At 35.4% G+C, this 25092-nt stretch overlaps 1 protein-coding gene across 1 annotated transcript; it reads left to right on the forward strand.

Moving 5' to 3' along the window:
- The first annotated feature begins 3888 nt into the window (after positions 1–3888).
- LOC136343018 (very long chain fatty acid elongase 7-like) lies at positions 3889–23634 on the forward strand. Its single transcript, XM_066289378.1, has 7 exons — positions 3889–4281; positions 12217–12292; positions 12536–12726; positions 18432–18512; positions 18566–18728; positions 19985–20121; positions 20180–23634. The coding sequence occupies exons 1-7, from the start codon at positions 4201–4203 to the stop codon at positions 20369–20371; spliced, it is 921 nt and encodes a 306-aa protein (XP_066145475.1). The 5' UTR covers positions 3889–4200; the 3' UTR covers positions 20372–23634.
- Positions 23635–25092: the final 1458 nt, after the last annotated feature.

Raw genomic sequence — 25092 nt, forward strand, 5'->3', positions numbered from 1 at the left:
TTGTGCTTAGCAGGAAAAAATGCTTTTCGACCTCGGGTCATGTACGAGACCCTTGTTTTTCATACGATTGAGTTATTGCGTTCCCGATTCACGGGCAACAATTACATTCATTAACGCATTTTTCGCTTATTAACAAAACTCTCATTAATTTATTTCCTTCATCGAATATTATATTGACGTCAAACTCATCATTATAAAATGTTACTTTGGTTTCATGGAACACGGGTAAAAAGTTTTTATAAGTCATTTCATGTAAACATTTAGCAAACAACGGCATGGAACATCACGGTCATCACCTTTCCCCTACGAAAAAAAAAGAAAAAAGTTATTTTCGATGAGATTGCAAGTTCGGTTCGATTAATTTTTTTTTTTTAATGAGTTATTTAAATGTTTACTTACAATATTTTTCTCTTCTAATGCAAGAAAGTCAATAAATGCTCACATTCCATACGTATCTGTATTATTCTTTAAAAGTAGGTCTCCTATCGTTATGTAACTTTCATTCTCGGTTTCTTTCTCTCGCCCTCTCTACAGCCATATCTCGTAATGCTCCAATTCGATGCCTCAAGCAAGGTCGGCGGATTAGCAAAGAGTTCTTTCACTTTTAACAGTGAACTCCAACAAAAATAACCAATTGTCGTCATTGCTCATATGAGTTACATTGCGTTTGTTTGACAAAATATGAGATGTCCCAATGAGTTTGCACGTACAGTGCGAAAGTATCACCATCTTTACCGTACTCTTAACGGCCCACACGTGTTTTTGATTTAAAATTTCCTCCAGATATCGTCTTATTTCGCGAATTTTCCAAAAATTTCGAAAAAGATTTTGTTATCTCGAGAACTCTATTAGCTGCCGGTGTGGTGCGTTTCCGTTGATTCTGGTTTGGAAAATCCACGTTTCTGAGTCATTTTTGTTTGTGTGGAGCTTTTCTCAAAATTAAAAAAAGAGAAAAAATCGAAACATAAACTAAAATATGTAAACGTGATTTTTTCCAAAACATCGATGACGTAACAGCCGAGTGCTCTCTCGTTAATACAGGGTGCACAAATGACGTCTTCAGTATTGTCTCCCTTATTGGCCCCTTCATCTGCATTTTGGAAAGTTGATTCGGCGCCTTCGCCATAAATTAGAAAAAATATTGGCACGTTCTTGTTAATTGGGGCAAGATAAATGTTTTATTTTCACTCGTTACTACAATTTCTCAATATTGGAGAAACTAGATATTATCTGCGTCTGACGATTTGTATATCGCGAAACTGCAAAACTTTCAGTGTTGATATGAATTTCCCTCATATTGCTCAATAGCTGTAATATAATACATGTAACTTTGCATACAATAGGAATCAAAATACGAGAAATATTATTTTATGTAATTGTTCCTTCGGTATGCCTGCTATTGAAACAACACGCATCGCCATTCACTTAATCAATTGGAAATAAATTGAACGGAAAAGGGGTATTTTCGGCATTAGTTCTTTTATATTAGTCGGTAACTTGCGATGTTGTACTGTAATAGGATTATTACGATTTGAAGTGAACTTCACAATTCTCTTATTTAAAATTTTTCCCCCTCCCCCTGCAGTACTTACTGAATGAAAGAACGTAGTTTTTAGGTGACCGAACAAAATCGTTTTTCAAATAATTTCATTCATTTTGCTTTCTATTTATCATCTTATACAGGGTGTTTCAGGTTCGTTCAGGTGCTGCATGTACAAACTTCAATGTGTTATTCTACGTTTAATTCTGAGCAAAAAAATTCCTATTAACGCGTCCAGAAAGGCGACTTTTGTGATATACGGAGCGATGAAAATTAATTTCGAATTTTGTTTCGTTATTTCAAAAATTGGCAGAGGAAAACACGTCGTTAAAAGACATTTTTAAAAAATCAAAGTGAATAAGCGGTGACGCGCGAACTATCAAATAGCCGAAAAAGTACTTTTGAACACGATTTCCTGATTTTTTAAATGTCCAACCATCTTATTAGGGCACCATGGAACAAGTCCATAGAGCGACACACAAAATTTACGAGGCACTTCAAAATAAGGAATATTGCTCAGGTATCTTTTTAGATATTAAGCAGGCATTTGATAAAGCGCGGCACAAGGGCCTGGTAAACAGGATCAAGAAATCCATACCAAAATACTTTAACATACTTAACTCCTACTTGAATAATCGCAAATTTTATGTCCAAGTCGAGGACGCCTGGTCGACCTTATTTGACCTACATGCAGGGGTTCCCCAAGGCTCAGTCCTGGGTCCATTCTTGTACACCCTATATACAGCAGATACAGTACACAGACAACATGGTATGTTATCAACATTTGCAGACGATGCTACGTTTCTGGTTAGCAGTCCTGACCCGCAAACTGCTATTGACGTCATACAAGACTATTTTTCACAACTAGAGTCTTGGCTAACTAAGTGGAAGATAAAGATTAATGAAAACAAGTCCACCTACGTCACCTTCAGCTTAAGAAGAAACACCTGCCCGCCAGTGAAGATGAACAACGTGAAAATTCACCAGGCAGAATCAGTGAAATACCCAGGAATGCACCTGGATAGGAGGCTAAGAAGCACGTCACGACCAAAAGAACTCAACTAAATCTCAAAACAAAAAAACTTACCTGGCTACTGGGATACCGCTCTCAAGTATCACTAGAGAACAAAGTGCTAATTTATAAAACCATCATCAAGCCCGTGTGGACCTATGGTATCCAGCTATGGAGAACCGCCAGCAACTCTAATGTCGAAATTTTACAACGTTTTCAAACTAAGACATTACGGATGCCTGTTAATGCACCGTGGAATATTAGCAACAATACAATTCACTCCGACCTCTCAATCAAAACAGTCCGAGAAGAAATAAAGAGCTACTCGAATAACTACATGTGAAGATTAGATCACCACCCAAATCACTTAGCCATAAATTTACTAGACACAGCGACATATACAACCAGGTTGAAGAGATTCGACCCTCTAGATTTGCCACATAGATTCAACCAAGTAAGGGACTGAAATGTTGGTCCTTTTACTACACCACTTAGTACTATAATTTGTAATTGCCAGCACAGATGTTGAATGTCCAATTTATTTTTACCTTTATTGTGACAGATTGTATCTCTACAAGTAATTAAATTTAAAAAAAAATAAATAAATAAATTTAAAAAAATTTATTAGGGCAAAGGTCTCTTAAGGGTTTAACATAAAGTGTGCTGTTTTCGAAAAATAAAGTTATTTATTACCAACATAATTTCTAATAGTTTATTTCTCGAAAACGGCACGCTTTACAATAAACTTTTAACAGATTTTTGGTTTAATAAAGTGGTTGGAGGTTTAAAGAGTCAGAAAATTGCGTTTAAAACGAATTTTTTTGTTTATTTAATAGTTCCCACGTCACTGCTTACACATTTTATTTGCTTTAATTGTAAAAACTGTCTTTTAACGACGTGTTTTCCTGTGCCAAATTTCTATAAAATAACAAAAAATCGTTTTTTAAATACTTAAAATTGTTTTAAAAACTATTTCCTAATGCCCTGTATATCCTAAATGTGGCCTTGGCGGACATATACTTATCGAAACTATTTTGCTCAGAATTAAATGTAGCGGGACACATCGAAGTTACATTACATCTCCTGAAATACCCTGTATACCTACACTCTACGTAAGCAATATTCTTTAACACTATACACGTCACCGTTTCATGCGTCATGCATAGAACCACGGAAAAGGGGAAGATTTCTGCTGTCATCAAGGATGGTTGTGTCACGTGACCCACTACCAAACAGGTACTTACTTTAGCTTCGGCCAAAGTACCATCACCACAGGAGCATATTTTCAAAAAGAATTAGAGTGGTGGGGGAAGATCCAAAAAGCTCACTTATTACCGAAGCTTGTGGACATTTCGGTACCTTTTTGCTACGACCATCGTCGCTCTTAATATTTTATGTTTCAATTTTAATGTTAATTATCGCAAATAGTTACTTTCAATTTTTGATATTTTCAGCGGGCCTAGAGTTATTTGGCGCGCGCCCGAGTGTCGTACCGTTCAGCCGGTACCACTATAGCACCAATCATAGTGGATTTTTATTATTAAGAGTTTGATAACGGCCGCGTTCGGTGAGAGTGACATAAGCCTGTTTTTTGGGTGTTTCAAATAACCAGTACCTTAACATCCGTTAAGTGAGGGAAAAAACGAATATGGAACAGTTTAGAGAGATTATGCTGGAAGAGCGTGCTTTCTGGCTGAACATCTCTCACTATCCGAATACCACAATGAAGGTAAGTTGGGTAAATTTTATTTATTGAAAAATTGAAAAATTGTCAACGTAACAAAGATGCATCGAGACAACAGCAACAGCATTTTTACCTTGAAATCTCTCATTTCTTCATGTTAGAGATCGTTAAAATGAAGGTGTATGGTTGCTGAGAATGTATGCACGTCGTATTAATGTGAAAATAAATATGATCAAAATGTTACCTAATAAGAAACCTCAAAATGTGACTATTTTTAACGAGAACCAAGGTCCTTCGAATTGTTAAAAATCTACGATCGACAGTCTCCGATGATGGTGCTAATGTCTGCCTTAAATATCATAATATTTCTAAGCATTGCGCTTTGTGAGCATTGCTAAAGGAGCCCAAATACGTCTTAAAGTTTGCGAAATTTCTACCACAATCACGATATCGTCCAAAGAACAATGATGACCTTGAACCACTGAAACGGAGAAACCTGTATCTTGGAATTTAATAATTTAAGATATTTGAATAGGTACGTATATACAGGATGTCTCTTAAATATGCAGCCTTGTTTGCTGTGAGAGACTCGCGAGAAAATTCTTTGCGGTTGAAAGTGTAGGGAAAGGGTTCCTCATTAAACTTAACGAAAGCTCCGAAATAGCTTCAATTTCGAAAAGCCCAAAGGGTGTTTCTAAACTATCGTCATTGTGCACGAGATTTTGATAAATTTTAAGAAACTGTTGTGAAGCGATTCGTTCGGACACCTCCGTCCACTTCACAACACAATTCCCAAATTCTCCGGTGGCGAAGTGTTTCGCCTCGAGTGCTCAGGGTCCACTTTCCCAATGATTGAAATTTACATATTTCCATCTCATGGCTGGGCATTAGAGTGACATGTTTATGAAATGTCTTGTAAGGTAAGGCCATTACAGTGTTATTACACAATTATTATTTTCTACTTCAAGGTATTGTGTGCCATCCCGGACACGTACTCTATCAGCGCGGATAATCTAAAGTTTAATGTTATCTCAGTAATCCAGCATTCAAGAAGATTCGAAACAAAGATTCAAAGGCAGTGAAAATGATTTATTAAACACTACGAAAATCCCCATAGGGAATGAGCACTGTTCGCTTAGTTTAGACATGCAGCCTGTTTAGAGCGGCTCTGTTTCACAGGTGTCTTAACTGACTTCATCGCACTTAAAAACCTCTCCAGGAGCAGCTCAACGCCTGTAAATCGAATTCTCTAAAACTTATTCCCAGCTGACGGAATTAAAAGAAGCATTTGGACACCCTGTAGAGCAACTTTCGGATTTTTTCGCCCTGTAAAAAAAAATGTACAACTAGTCCGACGTATCAAACAGGAATTCATTTTTCGCATCCCTATTTCCCTTTGGCCATTTTTGGTTCGTACCTGTCTCCATGAACATGAATTAAAGGTCTTACCGTTTTGTTCAGATCAAGGCCCCGATCGTACTTCCATCACGCCGAGACTGTTTCAGCAATTTCATTGGTCAGGAATCAGTCTCACGTAGAAAAAGTCGATCAAAATTAATGCTTAAACGTTAAGGTTGGCCACACGAAACCTGCCCAAAGAGCGTTGATTTCAACAGGACACCCTGTATATTAGTAAATATGCTGAAAAACAATTTAATCGGTGAAGAACTCATAAATATTCATTTGTTATCGAATTGGAGGCGTCTGGACCGAGCTAAAATTGACGAATGAAGATTTCCGGTTTGAACAAGAAAAGTCAGTGGCGTAAGTTACAAATCAACTTTTATGACAATGTAAAAGAAATGTGGTACCCAATTTTGTTATGCAACAATCGATTTCTTTACAGTGCATCAAAAACGTACTAGTGCTCCTATTAGGTCGCGGTACTTATCTATGCATTTTTCAAAATTTTTCGAAATCGGAAACATACAGAAGGCAGTTATAAACTGGATTTTATAAAGAGCTCTCTAAAACTAAATAAAAGCTAACAACATTTATTATAAATAAACAGTTACCAGTACACTTCCAAATATATGTTTTTTATCACGTACTGGGTGTTATTTAAATACGCGGCCAAGCTGTAAGAGGTGATTTTTTGAATGGTTCTAAGACAAAAATTTGTGTAAATACGGGTCCGGTGATATCTCGTTTTCAAGATACAGGAGGTTAAAAAAAATTTTTAATAATTAAACATTAAAAAAATTCTAAATTAAAAAAAAGGGCTCAAGGTAACATGAAGTTGAAACTTGGTGACAGTTTTGAATATAGTAAAAAGAATCTTTTAAGCTGGAAATTGATGTCTCGTTTTTTAAGTGGCGTGCACGGGGACAACACCAGAAATTTCAAAAATTCAAACGAGAAAAATGTTTTATTAAAACTACATTTAAACAAATGATACGTATTTTTTCTAAGTAAAACAACATTTAACGATAAATAACACGGAACTTCGGATAGTAGCTGAAAATGTCGTTGTTCAACTTCAATGCAAGCGTTAGCTCGTCCTAATATCGATTGCCGAACACGTTGAATTATTCCCGGCGTATATCTTGTGTGATTAGATGAATCCCCCCTATCCCTTGGATTAATTTTTCTTCAGTGTTGACCGGAACTTTATGAACAAAAGACTTTACATGCTGCCGAAAGAAAAAATCGAACGGATTTAAATCCGGTGATCTTGGTGGCCATGACTGATTAATATTCAAAAAAATTGAAATTTTTAAAAAAGTGTCTGGTGAATAAGTAACAATAACAACTATGAAGAACACTGTCAAATTTCAATAAAATCAGCCAAAGATTTATTAAGGTTTTTACGAAGAAACGATTTTTTAAGAAAAGTTTGACAGCCTATATCTTGAAAACGCAGCATTACCGAACTTCGTTTATACAAAATTTTCGTCCTAGAATTACTCAGAGAATCGTCCTTCAATGTTTGGTAACGTACTTAAATAATACCGTCTACAGCAATAGTATAGAATAGTATACAGAGCGTTTGCTTCACTGATACGCATCCGAAAGAGGGCGGTAGTTAAGATGATTTTAAACGTGTTTGATCATATATACTATTATACAAAGTGTCACTAATTTCGAGACATCGTCATTTTTTCGAATCGTACCAAATTCGCTGCTTAATTCCACATAAATTACAATAAAAATTTAATGGAACATTTGATTTGACTCTACTTTCCTTCGTGTAAACTTAGATCTGTATTTTATCGAAGTCAAAGTTGTAATGGGATCTACATGGGGAAAAAAGATTGTGGTCCTTTGGAAGTTTAAAAATAAATTTCTGGAATATCAGACCTCGACTTTGTAAGCGAATGAAAAGACAGATGCTAATGAAAGAGTCGCTTAAATGTTTTTAAAAACCTCTTTGAGCATTATATATTCCAATGATGTATTGAAAGACATAAACCTAATGATGCATAAAAAATTTATTCAAAAAAGAAAAAAAAAAACGTGGAAAAAAATTATAAGGCGATTCATCAAATTCAATAATAAATTAATAGCTAATTGTTACTTATGTCTGAATTATATTATTTACTTATGATTAATTATCATGCTCGAAATGAAAACCATCATATCTGATACATTGCCGGCATCTTCGTCGCACTTCTGTGGTGCTTACTCGTAGCGGTATTTCATATTTGATTACTTCTACTGCCCCATTAATTTGTTGGAAGCGATGGACTCGATCGTGAGTTCCTTCGCTGTCTGCCAGTTCTTCCATTCGTCATCAGATATGACGGTCCGCTGCCACCAGATCCGGAGAACCGGCAGGCCATATTATCGGTTCATCTCCCCCTATCCATCTACTAGGAAATTGATTATTTAAAAACGTCTTTATTGTTCCCCGATAACGGACGGGACTTATATCTTAAGGTACTTTGTCCGAAATATCTGGTAAATTATTTTTTTTTTTTAATTCTGAATAATTTTCGCCATTTAAATTGTCTGGCAAAAAATATGGACCAATCAAAAATCTCCCTATTATACCAGCCCATACGTTTACATCAAATTTATATTGGAGCGAAACTTTTATTTCAAATGCAGATTTTCCTCAACCCAATATTGCACGTTATGAAAATTGGTAATCCCTTTCCGGAAAAATCTGGATTCGTCCGTTCATAAAACCCTGCGAAAAAATTTTCCATTTTCGATATCGGCCTATAAGGTAAATCGACAAAAATTCGTTTGGAATAGTCATCCTTTCTCTACTGCTTGCATGAGGATGTAGTGGCAATGGTGCTCTTTTATTATTTTAATCTCTAGGACCACCTCCCAAAACACTTCAATGTTTCGATGCTTATAGTGTACAGTGTTAGCCATCCAACCCGTTCATTTGAAAATCGCCGACTTTCCTCTATTCTAGTGAATAAAATTCGGTTTTAGGCTCGAGCCGATCATTTTGAATTCAAGTAAAATGTTTTAAAAATGGCGGAACTTCCGGTTACACCGGAAGCGCTCTAAAAGTTGATATTTAGTCAATAAAACTAAATCTCTTAAAGATCTCTTAAATGCCAATTTTATCGAAAACTATTTGAGATTTTGATTTTCAACGAGAGTACCTTTTTTACACAAAATTCTTCAAAATAAATATTTTTTTATAAAATCGTCAATAAAATTTCGACATTTATCTGAGAATTTTCGAGGGGTTTCCCAGTTCTCACACTTCAAACGCCGATATCTCGGCAACGCGTGAAGCGACTGCCTCAGAAAATATCTCAAATGAATCACCTCGATGCGCGCTGCAGCCCAATAAAAACGAATTTGCAAAACATCTTTTGGTTTCTGAGATACGGGGTCACATTACTATATTTTTTGCGATTTTGAAGGTGCTGTAAACTGAAGGTTCCAAAAATGCCTTCGGAAGGCTCCGCCACGTCAATTGCGTTATTCGCATTCAATAGCTGTATGGAAAGGCGCGTTGTTTTCGCTATGTGTATGTTTTTTAAAACTGTTTTTCATTCATTTTCTTTAGAAATAATAGGAACTAAACACTTTTCCGGCAGTCATGAAAAACCAGCGGGTTTTACTAATTGATTCTGTCATGTGGGGAAATGTCAAAAATATGTTTTTGTTTCGTTTCAAAGCCAACTGAGTATTCAACTTGATGTTTATTTAATAAAATTTAATATGCACCGATCTCTTAAAGCTCAATTTTGTCAGAAACTGTGGGAGATTTTAACTTTCAACGAGTACATTTTTTGTACAAAAATCTTCAAATTTAATATATTTCCTATAAAATCGTCAGTATGGTGAAATACACGAAAGTTTTGGTATTTTTTAAGCAGTACTTTCCTGCGCGGCCCGCCCCTGGAAAATGTGGAACATTCTTTACAGATGTTCAAAAAGAACACGAAAACTTATAAAAACGTACAAAATTTCGCTCATTTATCTCGAAACTTCAAAAACATTAATAGAAGCCCATCTTCAAGGACCAACCTTTAACACTCTGTATATTGAAAGCGAAGCTCCTATCGACATATCTTTATAAGAAGTTTTCATTTCAATTTGAGACCTGAACTACGTGGTTGAATTTGTGGCTCTAAGCTCAAAGACGCCTTGTATAATCTAGATCTGCGTCACAGACCAAAAACTATCGAAAATGATAATATAATACATAACCGTAACGCAACAAGTGCTTACTGCACAAGACAGGTTTCTTATTATTAATTTGAGCAACATTTCGACTTGGTCCAATGCATTTGCTTGATTGTGGGTTAGTTGCCAAATCACCTCTTCGTTTCGCATTACCGATAGCGCTTTAAGCCAAATCTTCATTTCGATTCAGTTTGTTTAAATGATATATTACTTATTTGGTGTTTCGTTTACCAACATGCATATCGTTGCATGTTGGCACCAATTTTTATCGTCCATCTGCGGCATTACAGTGCTGAAAGAGTAATAATTAAAACAAACATTGATAGTTGAACAGCCTCGTTGTTATGCAACTAGTTCTGTGTTAGTGCGATTCGCATGTAGCATTAGCATAAGATAATTTTCCACAGCTTATGAAATTTAATTAACGTGCACGAATCCTGATTGGTTTCTGATCAGCCGTTAATATTATAGAGAAAAAACTATGGGTTCACACGAAGTAGTTTCAGTACGGACACCTGTACGGCCCGTGCAAGCAGGCCGGGCCCGGGTCCGATCCGTGCGGGCGGGACGCGGATACTGAATTTTTCAAATGTGTTTTTTTATTTTTCGTCATATTTGTTGCACGCAAAACCAGAGCGAGACAATGACAAACATTCTTGATTAAAATCGCAATTAATGGGCGTTTTTGGGTATAAAAAATTAACCTGAAAGAACTGAACGTGAGTACGAAAATGACCTTTGAAATGCAGATTAGAGAAAAACGGTCTTTTGTTACCTTTTTTGTTCCCCACAAGATTCGAAACAGGTTATTTTTGCAAGAGCCTCGAAATGACCACAAACATCCTACACACATTCTGAATGGGGAATTCCCATTGAACTGGACATTAAAACCTCTCCTCTCAATGAAAGTCATTGACATTTTATTTTCTGTCCCTCCTTGAACGTATCAAAGAATTGGCTCAATAATATTTGCATTATCGTGGAAACTTTGCAACCAACACGGTCAGAAATCACAAATTTAGTGCCACTAGCAATTACTCTAGCACTAGCGCCAATAAGTGAGCCGAACTGTCCGATGCATACAGGGTGTATCTAAATATCATGTACATACGACAGGGAGTGATTCTCTAGCGCATTTCACGACTAAACGCTCGTATAAACATAGGCCCGCAAAAGCTTCATTACCTATCTACAGGATGGTCCAAATTCGAGGCGTCTCATTGCGGTCTTGGAAACTGTAAGATACGACGTCGCGTAAATTGGGGCAAAGTTGCACAATTCAATATTCGAGAAATGCGAACTCGGAAAAAATCCGAATATTTTCGGAAAAATCTAGGAAAAATCGAAATTTTGCTCTATCATTTTTATTTTTCATGAAACTTTTCCAAGAGGTATTTCAGAATAAATGTTTCATAATTACTATCTTTTCGTACCGACAAGATGGCGTTGCGAGGTTACTGACTTTATACCTTACTAACTTACTAACTTTATAATTTGCTGAATATATAGATATAGATTTGATAGAACGATAATTTAACTATTAAACAATTTAAAAATTATTGCTTATTTAAAAAAAAGTAGAACGAACTCAGTCCCTACCCCGCTGCACGTCGGCATGTGAGGTTTTTCTTAATACTCATAAGTTTTATCAATTTTTTATGCTTTATAAAAATTATTCAAGCCAATTACTTCGTAAATTAAAATCGATTGAAAACACGTGTTATGCGAGCAGAAGGAACTACAATGAAAACAAACCTATGCTAAAAATGATACGTGGACGAGTGGTAAATCTATGCACTTTTTAAAAGGGTATTTTTATTGCATCTACTAATTTGGTGGTTGGTATACGTAATTGATCTTAAGAGAACAAAAGGTAATAAAAAGCAAGGCAAGAAAATCCAGGTCCCTATTAAAAAAAAAAAAATCAGTTGATGATGGCTCAAAGACGAAACGTCGGATTTCATACGTGCCGACGCCATCTTGCGGGAACGAAAAAATAGTAATAATGAAGTGACATTTGTTCTGAAATATGTCTTTGGAAAATGTTATGGAAAAATTAAAATGGTATAGTAAAATTTCGTTTTTTCCCGGCTATCTCCGGAAATATTCGGAATTTTTCCAAGTTTAGAGTGGCGTGTTTTTGAGCATTAATTATGCAACTTCACCTCAATTTAAGCGACGTCATATCTCATCCGAGATCCCACTGACACTCCTTAAATTTTGACCGTCCTATAGATAAGTAACGAAGCGTTTGCAGACCTATGTTTATATGAACTTTTAGTCGTGGAACAACCTAAAGAATTACCCCCTTCCGTATGTACATGATATCTAGAAACACCCGGTATACTTAATTTAAACAACACGAATTTTTTTTTCTAGGATATCCCCTTCCTAGCAAAGATAATGGCGGAACGATACGTGGACATAGGCTTGACCACATACGACAAACTGAGCGGTAAGTCACATTTTTTACGAATTTACTTATTTTTACCAATCAAGTAATATTTAAATATAAAATAAACAGTATATTATGAAAAATATGATAATGACAACTAGTCGGTATGGCATCAACCGGTTGGCATTGAATTCGAATCTTTCAATTCGTTTCTTAAGCATCGAGATATTGTATCAGGTGTTTTTTCATTCAATTAGCGGCATTTAACAAATATGTGGTGACCTCAACACATCAAACTTTCAGATCCGAGAACTTCCAGATGGCCTCTAATGCACAGCCCCATACCGACCATCCTTATGGTACTCACGTATCTTTATATTATTCTGTGGTTGGGCCCCCGACTCATGGCCAGTTATAAGCCTTTTAAGCTAAAAGAAGTCCTGTTCGTATATAATGGGGCTCAGGTTCTACTCAGCTTATATATGTTTTATGAGGTGAGTTCTGACTACACACTTTATGATTATATTATGCATATCCTAGAAGTATCAGGTTTTTACAAAACTTCATTATTTATTTAATTCAAATATCCATATCCCGTTGAGTTTTTGTTATTCTTATTCAGAGCGTTCCAAATCCCCTGGGCTATCGTTGCTATCTCTTAAACGGTAAGAGTTACAGGGCCGGTTAAGTTAGAGAAAATGTGCTAAGTTTAACACTTCTTCAAGGTCTGAACGCAATGTTGCTAAATTGAACTTTTTCCATAAGAAGTAGATTCTTATGGAAAAAGTTAAATTTGGCCAAATATAATTTTCTAAATAATTCGAAAATCAAAGGTTTATCCATAAAATATTTGATACAAAATTTTTATAACTTTCTTATACCTAAAAATCAGCAAGTTTCTAAATTTTTATTATTTCTTGGTTTTTGAGACAATGGCACCAACTTGGGTTTTTTAAGTGCGTATCTGTATATTTTTTAACAGATTTTTGAGTTCTGAGTAACCACTTTACAATTATGTATCATTTGATAGAACTTTCTGAACATTTTAAGTAAAAAAATATATAGTCATTTTTTTTATAATAAGCTAGGCCGGTCCTGGAACTCTAACCAAAAATACAACTATTATGTTGCTCTCAAATGTTATATAAGCAAATAAATTAGTAATAATATCCTTTTCATTTAGAACATTTCCAAACTATAAAGTATAATAGATTATGAAAAGCTAAAAAAAAATATCTGAATAGGTATCAATAATTAATTATCTTTATTATTAAATTGCATTCTATTATAAAACCTTTACTTTTGATTTATTTAGTACATTATATTCATAAGTTAAAAACTAAAAATCATTTGGCAACATTATTTTCAGTTCTCGAATGAGTATTACATTTTTTACTTTTTTTAAAATTTAACCGACCCTGTAACTTTTACGGTTTAAGAAATAGTAATCAGAGCACGTCGGATTTGGAACGTCCTGTATAATGAGACTTTGGAGCTTCCATTGGCATCGATAGAATTTACAAAAATAAATTGAGGAAATCGTTAGGCAATTACGTTGGTATTTATTATTTATTAGATGCCATTTAAATGAAATTATTCTCATTTAGTAACATTGTTTGCATGAAGACGTAGAAAAATCATTTTTGTAGACAACTTGCATCGGTCTACAGACATGCGCCGAACCATTTTGCAACATTGATGTGATTTGAGCTTAACACCGATTTTCGAAATTCCTGCTAACTTTATCAGTGAGATCGTTTCTTTGGGAATACAGAAAGTTACCAACAACTTGAATCACTGGGCCTGGTTAAATCTGCCTATGGTAAAGCCTTGTTTTCTATAAAGAAACAGAGCTATAACTCTAGAACAATGACAGATGACGTTGCGCTCTTTATGACGGCTGACATCAATGTAATTTTTATCCATGTCAAAGTACACTAGCTGATGTTTATAAAGGCAGAACAACACCTCAATTACAAAAAGTGTCATAAAAATTCATACTATATCACACTACAGGTCAATTCGCCTTTTAATATTAATTATAGATCGCAGGAGGTCATTCAAAATAGTGATAAGATCTACCGCTATCCAGTACCCAGAAGATACGCGTAATTCCAGTTTATTGCAAATGGGGCGGTCCCATGGAAATCAATAATCGTTTTGCCCCTTTATAAATAACAAGTCATAGTGACTGCGACCGAATTTCCATATACATGGCTAAGGTTAATAATCTGGAAAACATCAAGTTTTCGTTCAGTTTGAAGTTCCAGCCTCACTGTGTCACAATTGCATATTAACATTTGACATGTGTCAAACTTTCGACCCCGTCTACCTGTCAAATTCCCATTTATACGGAGACAAAACAACTAATTTCAATACGGCCCTGACCGATTTTCAACCAGTCGGAACAGCACATAACACCTAGAGCAACTGAATGAAAGCTTTCCCTCATTTATATTGGCTCCCATATAGTAACCTTGACATTGACGAAATTACATAAGCGGCTGTAGGTGTAGCATCATCCAGTACGCCTCTGCTTTCACTTTCATCCAGTGGAAAGCACGAGACGCTAATGATTGTGAACCCACCTTCAGATAAAATTACGCGTCTGAACACGTTTCTGATTGATATTGATATTTAGTAATAATTGTTGGCCTTGAATTTGAAGGTAGATAAACCGACGTCCTTGACATTAGATTTTAGAGGAGAAAGTAGGTCAAGACATCACATCATGCAGAGGAAGCGAAATGGTAAATGGTACCTGTTACACGTGATGGTACCATGAAATGCGGTTTACGAGAAATGTGTTTAAGCATCGTTGCGTATGTTACGAGTGTCATTACTGTTAACGTTAATTACTGATATTGAAAAACACATAACTAATAAATCATCAGGTGCATAAAAGTTCGGTTTCATTGATAGACGTCAATTGTTAGCCGGAAATTGTAATTATAGTGTTAAATTATTGTACAAGAAATTATAATTAACATGAAAAGTTCTAATAACAACACCTGTCAAGGTCTTTAAAAATTTGAATATGTAGAATGAAATCACAATAAAAGGTACTCGAGCAATGGTGACGAATTTTAAGACGGGAAAAACATGTGGGAAGAAAAATGTTGAGTATTTTTTTCTGCCTTAAGGTGATAGTGAAACATCTCAAGAATATTGTAGGAAAACTGTGAAACTGATTGCGGGTTTTCTTCTGCACTATTTCTTGCTAAAACAACTATGGCGTGAGGTCAGCCACAGCGTGCAAGTACCAAAGATGCCCTGACCGGAAGAATCCAACTACCCATTTCCTCTCTACATTTTGCCGATAAGTGAGGACTTATCGAGGGACGATCTGCATGAAGTGTGCTTAAGAGGTCATTCTCAAAATGCCGATATAAGTTTGACCACATTACATTTGGCGTTTCTCTCTCTAAAACTGTAAACGCGTTTTAGCTCCAAATACGATATTGCGTGGAAAACTACTTAACCGACATCGCTCAAACTTTGAGGGAATGTTCCTTGGCTCATTGGTATTTGCATTAACTTTCCGACAATTTCTTGTTTAACGATGTAAAAAAATGATCAAAAATTTCTATAAAAAACGTGATATTTTTTTTAAGCGCAAATGGAATTATGGAATATCTTATGAAATTTATAATTTTTTTAAATTTTATGTTTTAATTTTATTTACGCTATAACTTGTAAACAAACGAAAATCGTTAACATCGGATAACAACATTTGAGTTTTTTTACATTTATTTTTCATGTACAACATGCTCCTGAAGTTTGGCACGATCCTCCCGACTCACCCTGTATTGCGAACGGTTGCCGCGGTCTTATCATTTCCGTTACATGCCATCATTCTGATTACGAGGCTGATAGCGTTTCTTGGCACGGAGAAGATGGCATTTTTTTAGGCAAGAGAAGTGATCGGGCCATTCTTCTTCGAAGACGACGAGAAAGCTGTTATCACCGTGAACGAAAATCGTTGCAGAAACATGCTTTCTGACTGGTTTTCTCCAATTTAAGGACGTTTGGAAAATGACGATCTTTGGTCTCAGCAAGATGGTTCGACCTGTCAGACATCCCACGAAACGACCTTTCTGCTGAACGAATCCTTTCCTCAAAAAATCACCTCTTTGCGTGATAACCAAAAATGGCCAGCCAGATCATGCGATCTCCTTTCGTGGGGATTTATTAAGTAAAAGTGTCAATGTCAACAAGCCATAAACAATTCCCCAATTGAAGGCTGAGGTTGGAAGGGTTATTAACAGCACATCGACGAATCTTTCTAAACGCGCCATCGTGAATTTTAATGACCGCATTGCTCAATGCCGCGCGTCTTTGGGTGGTCATACGGCAGATGTGATTTTTCATACTTAAATGAGAGATGTGACTTGATATGTTTCTAAAAAATAAATTCGCTTTTCATGATAACTTATGTTTTATCGTATCTTAAAATTTGTCCCTACTTTCCGGACGCCCTACAGCAATTCATTCTGACAGCTAAGGGGCTTGACGAAAGATGGTGTCATTAACATACCAAAGTTTCCTTCATTGCCGACAGTGACATGTAATATTTGACATTTTTGCGCCGTCATTTGTAAAAGTTATGAGTTGATTTATGTTAATTAAATTACGCTTATAAAATTATATTAGTATTAATCGTTTTAGTTCGTACACGATTCGTATTACATATTTAATAAGGTAATTTAATTCTAAGGTAAAATACGGTGCTAAACACGAGTATGATATTTGTTATCGTATAAAACATGTGTATATTAGCCAAAATCATTGGAAATAAGTAAAATGTGATTGTGGGGTAAGAGCAGTTAATTTTTTCTTGTTTTTAGCCATAGTGGTTCCTAAATGCAGACGAAAAATGCCGCCAATTGATGAAACAACTTTATCTAAAGTTAATGAGGTAGTAAAACGCAGTGATCTGATATTCAAAGGCGGGAAATGATTCAAACTTAATTATGAAGTTTTGCACGCATGCGTCAATCGTTCTGAATAGCTACACAAATAAATATGTTTCAATTATTCAAAATAACTGAAAATATGCCTTTTTTTATCTTTTCTTTAATTTGCAGCAATAAAAAATGTTTACTATTTTTACCCTAATAGTGGGGATAAACAAACTTTTTAGTTTTACAGTAGCATTATGAGCTGTAGCAAAATGATCTAGAACGAAATTGTAGCGGAATGACGAAGCTATCTAACAGCTATTTTCATTTTTTGATAACTCTTCAAATTTACTCACACAATTTGCTTGAAGTCGAAAATAACTTGCTATACTATCTTAGCCCCTCTCCCCTATATGAAGGGCCGCTTTTAACTGGGTACCTATAGTGTCCTTCGTAACGTACACTTTGCAGAATGTTAAAACGAGGACGTGTCATAGATCCTAAACCCTCTAAATTTTTTGTCTTTTCTCACGCTGTTTATCGGAACTCGAATTTACGAGGGAGAAAAGAAATTTACTTTTTCGTAGATGTTAGAAGTGGCGCCGCTCATGAGTTTACGCTCAAGAATTTTCTTTAAATCTCTTGTACTTGTCTTGGGGTTTATTATGAACGTAACAAATATCAAGCCAATTCTATCATACATTCGTATAGGCACTTAACTTATATACAGGGTGTTCGCGAATGATGTCAAAATATTTTGGGAGGCGATTCTAGAGATTAAAATAACAAAAAATGTTCTTATAACCGTAGCCCAAAAATTGCTTCTTAAAAAGACTAGAACCGCCTAAAGGGAAAACTCTGAAGATAGTTTTTTCGCAACATTTTCATAAAGATTTTCACTAAAATTATGGAAAGCGGGATATATACATATAATTAAGGTGAAATAGAAGAACTTTTCGTATTAATAATTGAAGATTTTAATCAAGTATTTCGCATACGGGAATCTCCTATATATATTTCAGTACTTAATTCAGTATTGACATTTGGGGAAGGTAATTTAGGTAGGATTACAGGGTGAGTCATAATGGAACCGACACAGAGCAAGGGCGTGTGAAGACCTCAAAAAATAACGATTTGTTGGATATATTTTTCTTTTCCAAACGTTGGGAAACAAATTCAGCAAATTGTCATATTTTGAGGTCTGCTACCCACCCTCGGTTTATATCGGTTCCGTTACGGCTCAACCTGTATATAGCAACCTGAAGTCGTGCTAATACCAAAAACTGCCTTTATTTCAGCACTTTGCTAGCGGATGGTTCTTCGATTACAGCTTCAGATGTCAACCGGTGGACTACTCCACCAACGAAAAAGCCATGAGGGTAAGTGCGCCCTTGTTAGAAATCTTATCTCAGCTTCAAAAGGGACATTTTAGATGGCACGACTCTGTTGGATATACTATATATCCAAACTCAGTGAATTCGCCGACACAATATTTTTCGTTTTGAGGAAGAAGAACAATCAAATAACATTTTTGCATATCTACCACCACAGTCTCACGCCTCTGGAAACCTGGTTTCTGACGCACTTCATAGCTGGTAAAACGATTTCTGTTCCTTCATTAATTGATAGATTAATAATTCGGAATTGACTAATAATTAACGCTTTTGTAATCGTCACTCCGGTATCACCAATTCAAGTCGGAACACAGGTATTGTGGAAGTGGGAGAAGGATCGCATAAGTTTTAATTTGCCTTCAACAAAGACTAACGATGAAGGAGGCGGAGTCAGTCAGGCCAACGTCTTCACTTCGATGTTTAAATTATTATTCATTTCGCCGCCTTCATGGTGATGAAAATTTTTAAAAATATCAGAGCGAAAAGCAGCAGCGGAACTAAATGAGAAAAAATGTATCCATCACTAGGACTTATATTATTAAAAATTGTGAAACGAAGAGATTTGGTAACTGGGTTTGGATTGACTCCGCCCACTTCCACGGCTAGTCGCACGACCCACTTTATTGATCTTTGTCGGAAGCATGTTAAATCTTATGTGTGGCCCTTCTCCCACTTGTGCAATTCTTGTGTTCCGACTTAAACTGGTGCTACCTGTATACTTTCTTATTTGGCGATATTCACTCGACCTTCTATATTAAGGATCGATTATGATGTTATTATGTGTTAATATTCGACAACCATTTTCTAAATCCAATTTTAAAATAGGTTCTACAACAAAATTATTATTAGAAGTTACATTATATTGTGTCAAGGCTTTCATTTCGTAAAACCGTCTGTTCACGGCATCTAACTGAGAGAATTCCACATTTCTGTAGCCTCAGGTCGTTTAGTCCGTGTCGAAATTTTCTTTGATGAGGATTAATTCACGATTGCAAAATTTCTTGCAGCTAGATTGAGTATGTCGCACAGACTAGTATGTAGGTAGTTTTCTAATGCAGCAAAGAACAGGCCGAGTGGTAACAGTGTAGCAGGCCATTTACGTTCAAATATTGCGGTTATTGCAAAACAACTTGTTGGAAAGTACGAACCTACATATTATTCACCCAGGCGTAATTAACGCATGCACAAAATACCAATGACGTAGCGTGTGTTTACACTTCTTGAGGATAGACACCCAATATCATGTGTGAGTACCTCATCCACATGCTTACGCTTTCGAATTATACAGTATGATTAAAAAACAAACGCAACTCTCGGCATTGATTTTGTTAACGGAACAATAAAACAATGAAACGTCTTTAGTTAACACACTGCATTTCTCAATCGCATGTCTTAGCTAACTTCGAGCTTTCTCTATGAAGTGAGCTTGAAATTCACAATTTTTTCTTTAAATTTAGGAGGGCACGGCACACTGCAAAATCTTATCAACAATTTAGTGCACGCAGTGTTGTATTTCTACTACATGATGGCTGCATTGGGGCCGCAGTATCAAAAGTATCTATGGTGGAAGAAACACTTGACCACTCTACAATTGGTAAGAGCATCTGATCACATTGGTGAAACCTGCTTACTGGAAATAACGTAAATTCAAGGTTCAATTTATGATCGTGTTTGCCCATGCCTCGCAGCTCTTCTACAACGACTGCGGATACCCCAGATTTATGGGACCTGTGATGATCTGCAATTCTTCGATATTTTTCGCGCTGTTTGCTAACTTCTACTACAAGAGCTTTATAAAGAATAAAAAGGTGAAAGTTCCTCAGAAGACCGTTAAAAGTGAATAAGTCAGTGACGGAGATATCGGGTTACAATAATAGAGAAATAATAAATAATTATGTACAAATAAGTATTTTTCTTTGAGTTTAAAACTTATAGCGTGTACGCGGCAGAAGTAGGCACATATAACGAAAATGAAACAAGTAATAAATTTGCAACATGAAAATTGTTAAATACGGCCATTTCTTTGGTTGCAATTGATTACGGACGATATTTGATTATTCGAAACACATAAAAAGAGAATGAAATTAAGCATAAATAGCAAAGAAATGAAGCAGATTATTAAAGAAATTAATTCAAAAAAATTAGATTCACTTTTAAAATGCTAAAATCAACATATGACATATACGAGGGATGTTCAGAAAAAAACGGAAATTTTAAATTTTTGTAAAGAATTTTATTTATTCGACTAAGTCAATTTTACTCTCTTCGAAATAATCCTCGTTAGATAACTTATACCAGGGCTTCTTTCAAATCCCGAAGCATTTCTTAAACTCGAACTTTGGAATACTCTTTAGCTCTTTCAGCGACGCGCATTTAAGCTCGTCTATGCTTGCAAAACGGCGACTCTTTAAAGTTCTCTTTGTTTTCTGGTATAAAAAGAAATCACAGGAAGCCATATCTGGCGAATACGGAGCTTGCGGTATCATTATAGCATTGTTTTGGGCCAAAAATTTACGAACAAGCAATGAAGTGTAAGCGGGCGCATTTATCATGGCGCAAAAGCTATGAATTGTTTCGCCACAAATCAGGGCGTGTTCTTAGAATTGCTTCACGCAAACAACGTTGAACTTATCTGTAATGTTCTTTGTTCAGTGTTTCGGCAAAATTTAATATATATTTGTTTATTAATTTTTCAAAGATTCCCGCTCATGTCGAACACAATGTAACCTTTTTTAATAGTTGTCAACAAACTAAATTTCCAACATGTTTACCAATGTATACATTGTTTACGAACGTGTTTACCAATATTACTAGCGAAAAATTGCATAAATAAAATTAGTGCAGACAACAAAATTACAAAATTTCCGTTATTTTTTGAACATACCTCGTGTAGGTACAACAGCTACCTGCCTAGAGTACATATAGGAGCTTTTTGTAACCCTAGCGAAAAATCGCATAAATAGAATACAGCCCAGAAAATTATAAAATTACCGTTATTTTTGGAACACGCCTCATATAGGTATGTCCTTACCTATAGTACATATTAAAGCTTTTTGTAACCATACGTATTATACATAAAATAGTTTGTTATTAATAATGCATAGTATAGAAATAAGAAATTTGAAAGTCGATTGCTCAATATACACCTGTAAGATATAATGTTAAATAAGGCTCAAGTTCAAAAGTGAACCATTCATCGACTATATTTAGCATTAAAATTAACGCATGATCAAAGGTTTACCTAATATAGAATTTTAAAGGACCGCTAACGAGAATCATCGATTTTAAGTTCATATCTTCACATTAACATTTAAACTGAAATAAAATTAAATGCCCGTTAAAATTTTATTTTTTAACACGAATTTTAATAAAGTCAATTTTAACTTTAAATAACTTTAAATAATTTTAATAAACGTCAACTTGGAAAGGTTCTTGATGTTATGGCGAAGGAAAAGTCATTAGACACCAAAAAAACATAGACAGTGAATTATTGTGCAAATTATTCTAAAGGGGACTGTGGGTGGCGTAGCTGGGAACATAAAGTGTCCTGGAATTCATAAATAAGGCGTGGTTAAAACACATGAGGGCACATTCGGACGAGATCTGCCGAAGCCACAAAAATAAGATAATATACACCTTTAAATATTAGAGGTTGAAATGAATTTGTAACGTTTTTTTTTGCAAAGTTTGATGGTTTATTGTGTATGTATCTTTACAATAACATTACTGAAAGTATTATCCATCGTTTTTCACTACTTTTCGCTATCTTCCTGGCAAAGCACGAATACCACGTCTAAAGAATTTTTAATCATTAGATTCGATGAATGAATCTATCCAATTCTTGGTACTTTCGTAGTTGTCGAAGTGTTGCTCTGACAAACCATGCGCCAGGAACCGAAAAAAGTGGAAATCAGATGGAGTGATGTCTGGTGAATATGGCGGGTGAGGCAGAACTTCCCATTTCAGCGTTTACAAATAAGTTTTCACGACTTTCGCAACATGAGATTTAACATTGCTGTGGAGCAAAATCACCTTGTGTCGATCCTTAAATTGAGGGCATTTTTCCTTTAATGATTGATTCAAACGCATCAGTCGACGTTTGTAAAGGCCCCAAGTGATGGTTTCGCCCGGCTGGAGCAGCTGATAATAAATTACCCCCAGCTGATCCCACCACATGCACAGCATGATATTTTTCTCATGAATGTTCTGTTTGGGCGATGATGTCGATGCACGACCGGGCAAAGCCCACAATTTTTTTGCGCTTAGGATTGTCCTACTGCATCCTCTTTTCGTCGCCAGTGACCATTCGATTCAAAAATCCCTTTCTTGCCTGTCGTTAGGGCAGCAGGTAGCAGATGACTAAACGCCGTTCGACGTCCCTTGCCTTCAACTCATTTGGGACCCATGTTTCTTGCTTTTGTATCATTCCAAGGGCTTTGAGATGTTTTCTAACCGTCGATAAGCCAACTCTGAACGATTCATATAACTGTAGAAGGATTTGACACAGATCTTCATGGAGCATTGTCACCTATTCTTTATCTTCGAATTTTTTTGGTAGTAGGGAAAGTTCATTGTCTTTCAAATCAGAATTTCCATCTTTGAACTGCGCGAACCACTTTCAAAATACAATGATTTTCCGCCGAACTTTTCTGCATGTGGAAGTAATGAAGTAATACTCCCCGCAAAAATGATTTTTCAAGCAAAAACGTCGACATGTTTAAGGACGCACAACAAATTGTTATGAACTCCTTAACGAAATGTTATAGAGTGGAAAAGATGCGCTGTTCCAGTAGTTTTACATAGAATATTTAGTTTTATATGTGTGACTATGGATAGATGAGTAACGCCATTTAATGTAAAACGCTACAAGTTAATTCCAACTCCTGGTAAAAAAGACAAAAACATATGGAACATCACCGAGTTAAACTACAAAAGAAACTTATTTAAAAGAAAACTGTGTTTTAAATTAAAAAAAACCATTGATGCGTTATTTTTAATGCGATGTATTCTATAGTTTGTAGTATACCATAAGTACTTTTATAATTATTGTTTACCATCAATATATTGTAACTTATAAAAAGACTTAAAATATACCTGTTTATTCTAACCTATTCTCTTAAATTCTCTGTGAATCAGTGAATATATATATTTGAATTTTAATATTAAATTTTAATTAAATCCCAATAAACAATCTGAACCTCTCCATTTAATTCAAACCACAAGCCCATGAGTACCTCAACAAGTAAAGGTTATCTTTGAAAGACAAAGTTTCTACGGACATGAAATAGTGAATCATAGGGTAGAAGAAATCTACCGGGATAGGAGAACTGATCACTTAAACCTGCATCAATGTAGATCTTTCTTGAAGCACCAAGACTTTCCCAATCTTAACCATAAGAGTGAAAAGGGACATCACATTGATTGTGTCAAGTTTTACACCACTTTTACGTGCGGAAAAACAATATTATCAGATTAATTACTGGCTCTTGCCTGGCAAAGGGTCAGTTTGAGTACCTAGGTAATGCCAGGTAGTATCAATTTCCAAGTTTCTTTAAATTCTTGATAAATTTGATAGCACTATATACTTTAATACATTCAGTTTAAGTCAAAGAGGCTTGTTATCTCTTTTAGTAGGACTGCTTTCAGAACACATACTGTCCTTGCACCAAGGACGTGCAATTTCTTAAAGTCTAAATGTATTTACTATCTCTACGTCTCCAATTTAAGTGCTACTAATTTAACAGCATCTTTAGCATTGCCTCCTCTTCCATATTATTTAATATTGGAGCAGATTTCATCTTGATTCAGGTAGCAAAAATATTCAAATAAGTATTTTCACATGGAAGTAAGTGCATCAGAAAACCGGAATTTGTCATTGGGCCCAACTCCTTATAAGTTTATCTTACTATCTTTGATAAGGTTTAAAATTTCTGTTGTTAGGAGCATATGAAAAATCGAGCACGAACGGTATATGTGTTGAATTTTCAATGATAATTTTAGAAAGTATCTCCTCAGAAATGGGAAACAATAATTAAATTTTACACGAATCATTAAAGTTAATTTAACCATTAACCTCATTGTTGTGCGTTCTTGCCATTAATTATTTTTGAATAGTAAGCACTCACGTGCTTACTCTCAAAAGTAATTTCCAAATGAAAAGGCGTAAACCCTGACTATTTAGTATTTGAATTTATCTTGGCTTACATGCCGATTTCATGCAAATAAGACTCGAATATTACTTTTATTTGATATTTTGCAGTGGCGAACCACAAGGATTGTGTATCCAATACAAAATTTTACATAACTGGATAAATAAACGAATAAAAATGTGTATCTATGATATGTATCTATAATCTAAAAAATAAAATCACCCTTAAACCACCATTAACTAATTTTTGCACACCTAAGTGGTAACGCCCTTTTGTCAAAACGTAGTCTATGCGTTCCAAAATCCCATGCTAGAATAATCACGCGCTACGTTGCCAGTTGTGAAATAATCAGTCACGTGATTTTTCATATGTAATATCGTGTAGTTTGTACGATCAGAGGAACCTCACAACCGTAG

This window comes from Euwallacea fornicatus, chromosome 13 (genome assembly GCF_040115645.1).
Source record: "Euwallacea fornicatus isolate EFF26 chromosome 13, ASM4011564v1, whole genome shotgun sequence".
Classification (NCBI taxonomy): Eukaryota; Metazoa; Arthropoda; class Insecta; order Coleoptera; family Curculionidae; genus Euwallacea; species Euwallacea fornicatus.

Excerpts from the sequence above, each read along its gene's own strand:
- LOC136343018 (XM_066289378.1), top strand. The coding sequence starts at position 4,201 with ATGGAACAGTTTAGAGAGATTATGCTGGAAGAGCGTGCTTTCTGGCTG. Across the intron at positions 18,729-19,984 it reads TCTGACGCACTTCATAGCTG|GAGGGCACGGCACACTGCAA; the intron begins GTAAAACGATTT and ends CTTTAAATTTAG. Across the intron at positions 20,122-20,179 it reads ACTTGACCACTCTACAATTG|GTTCAATTTATGATCGTGTT; the intron begins GTAAGAGCATCT and ends CGTAAATTCAAG.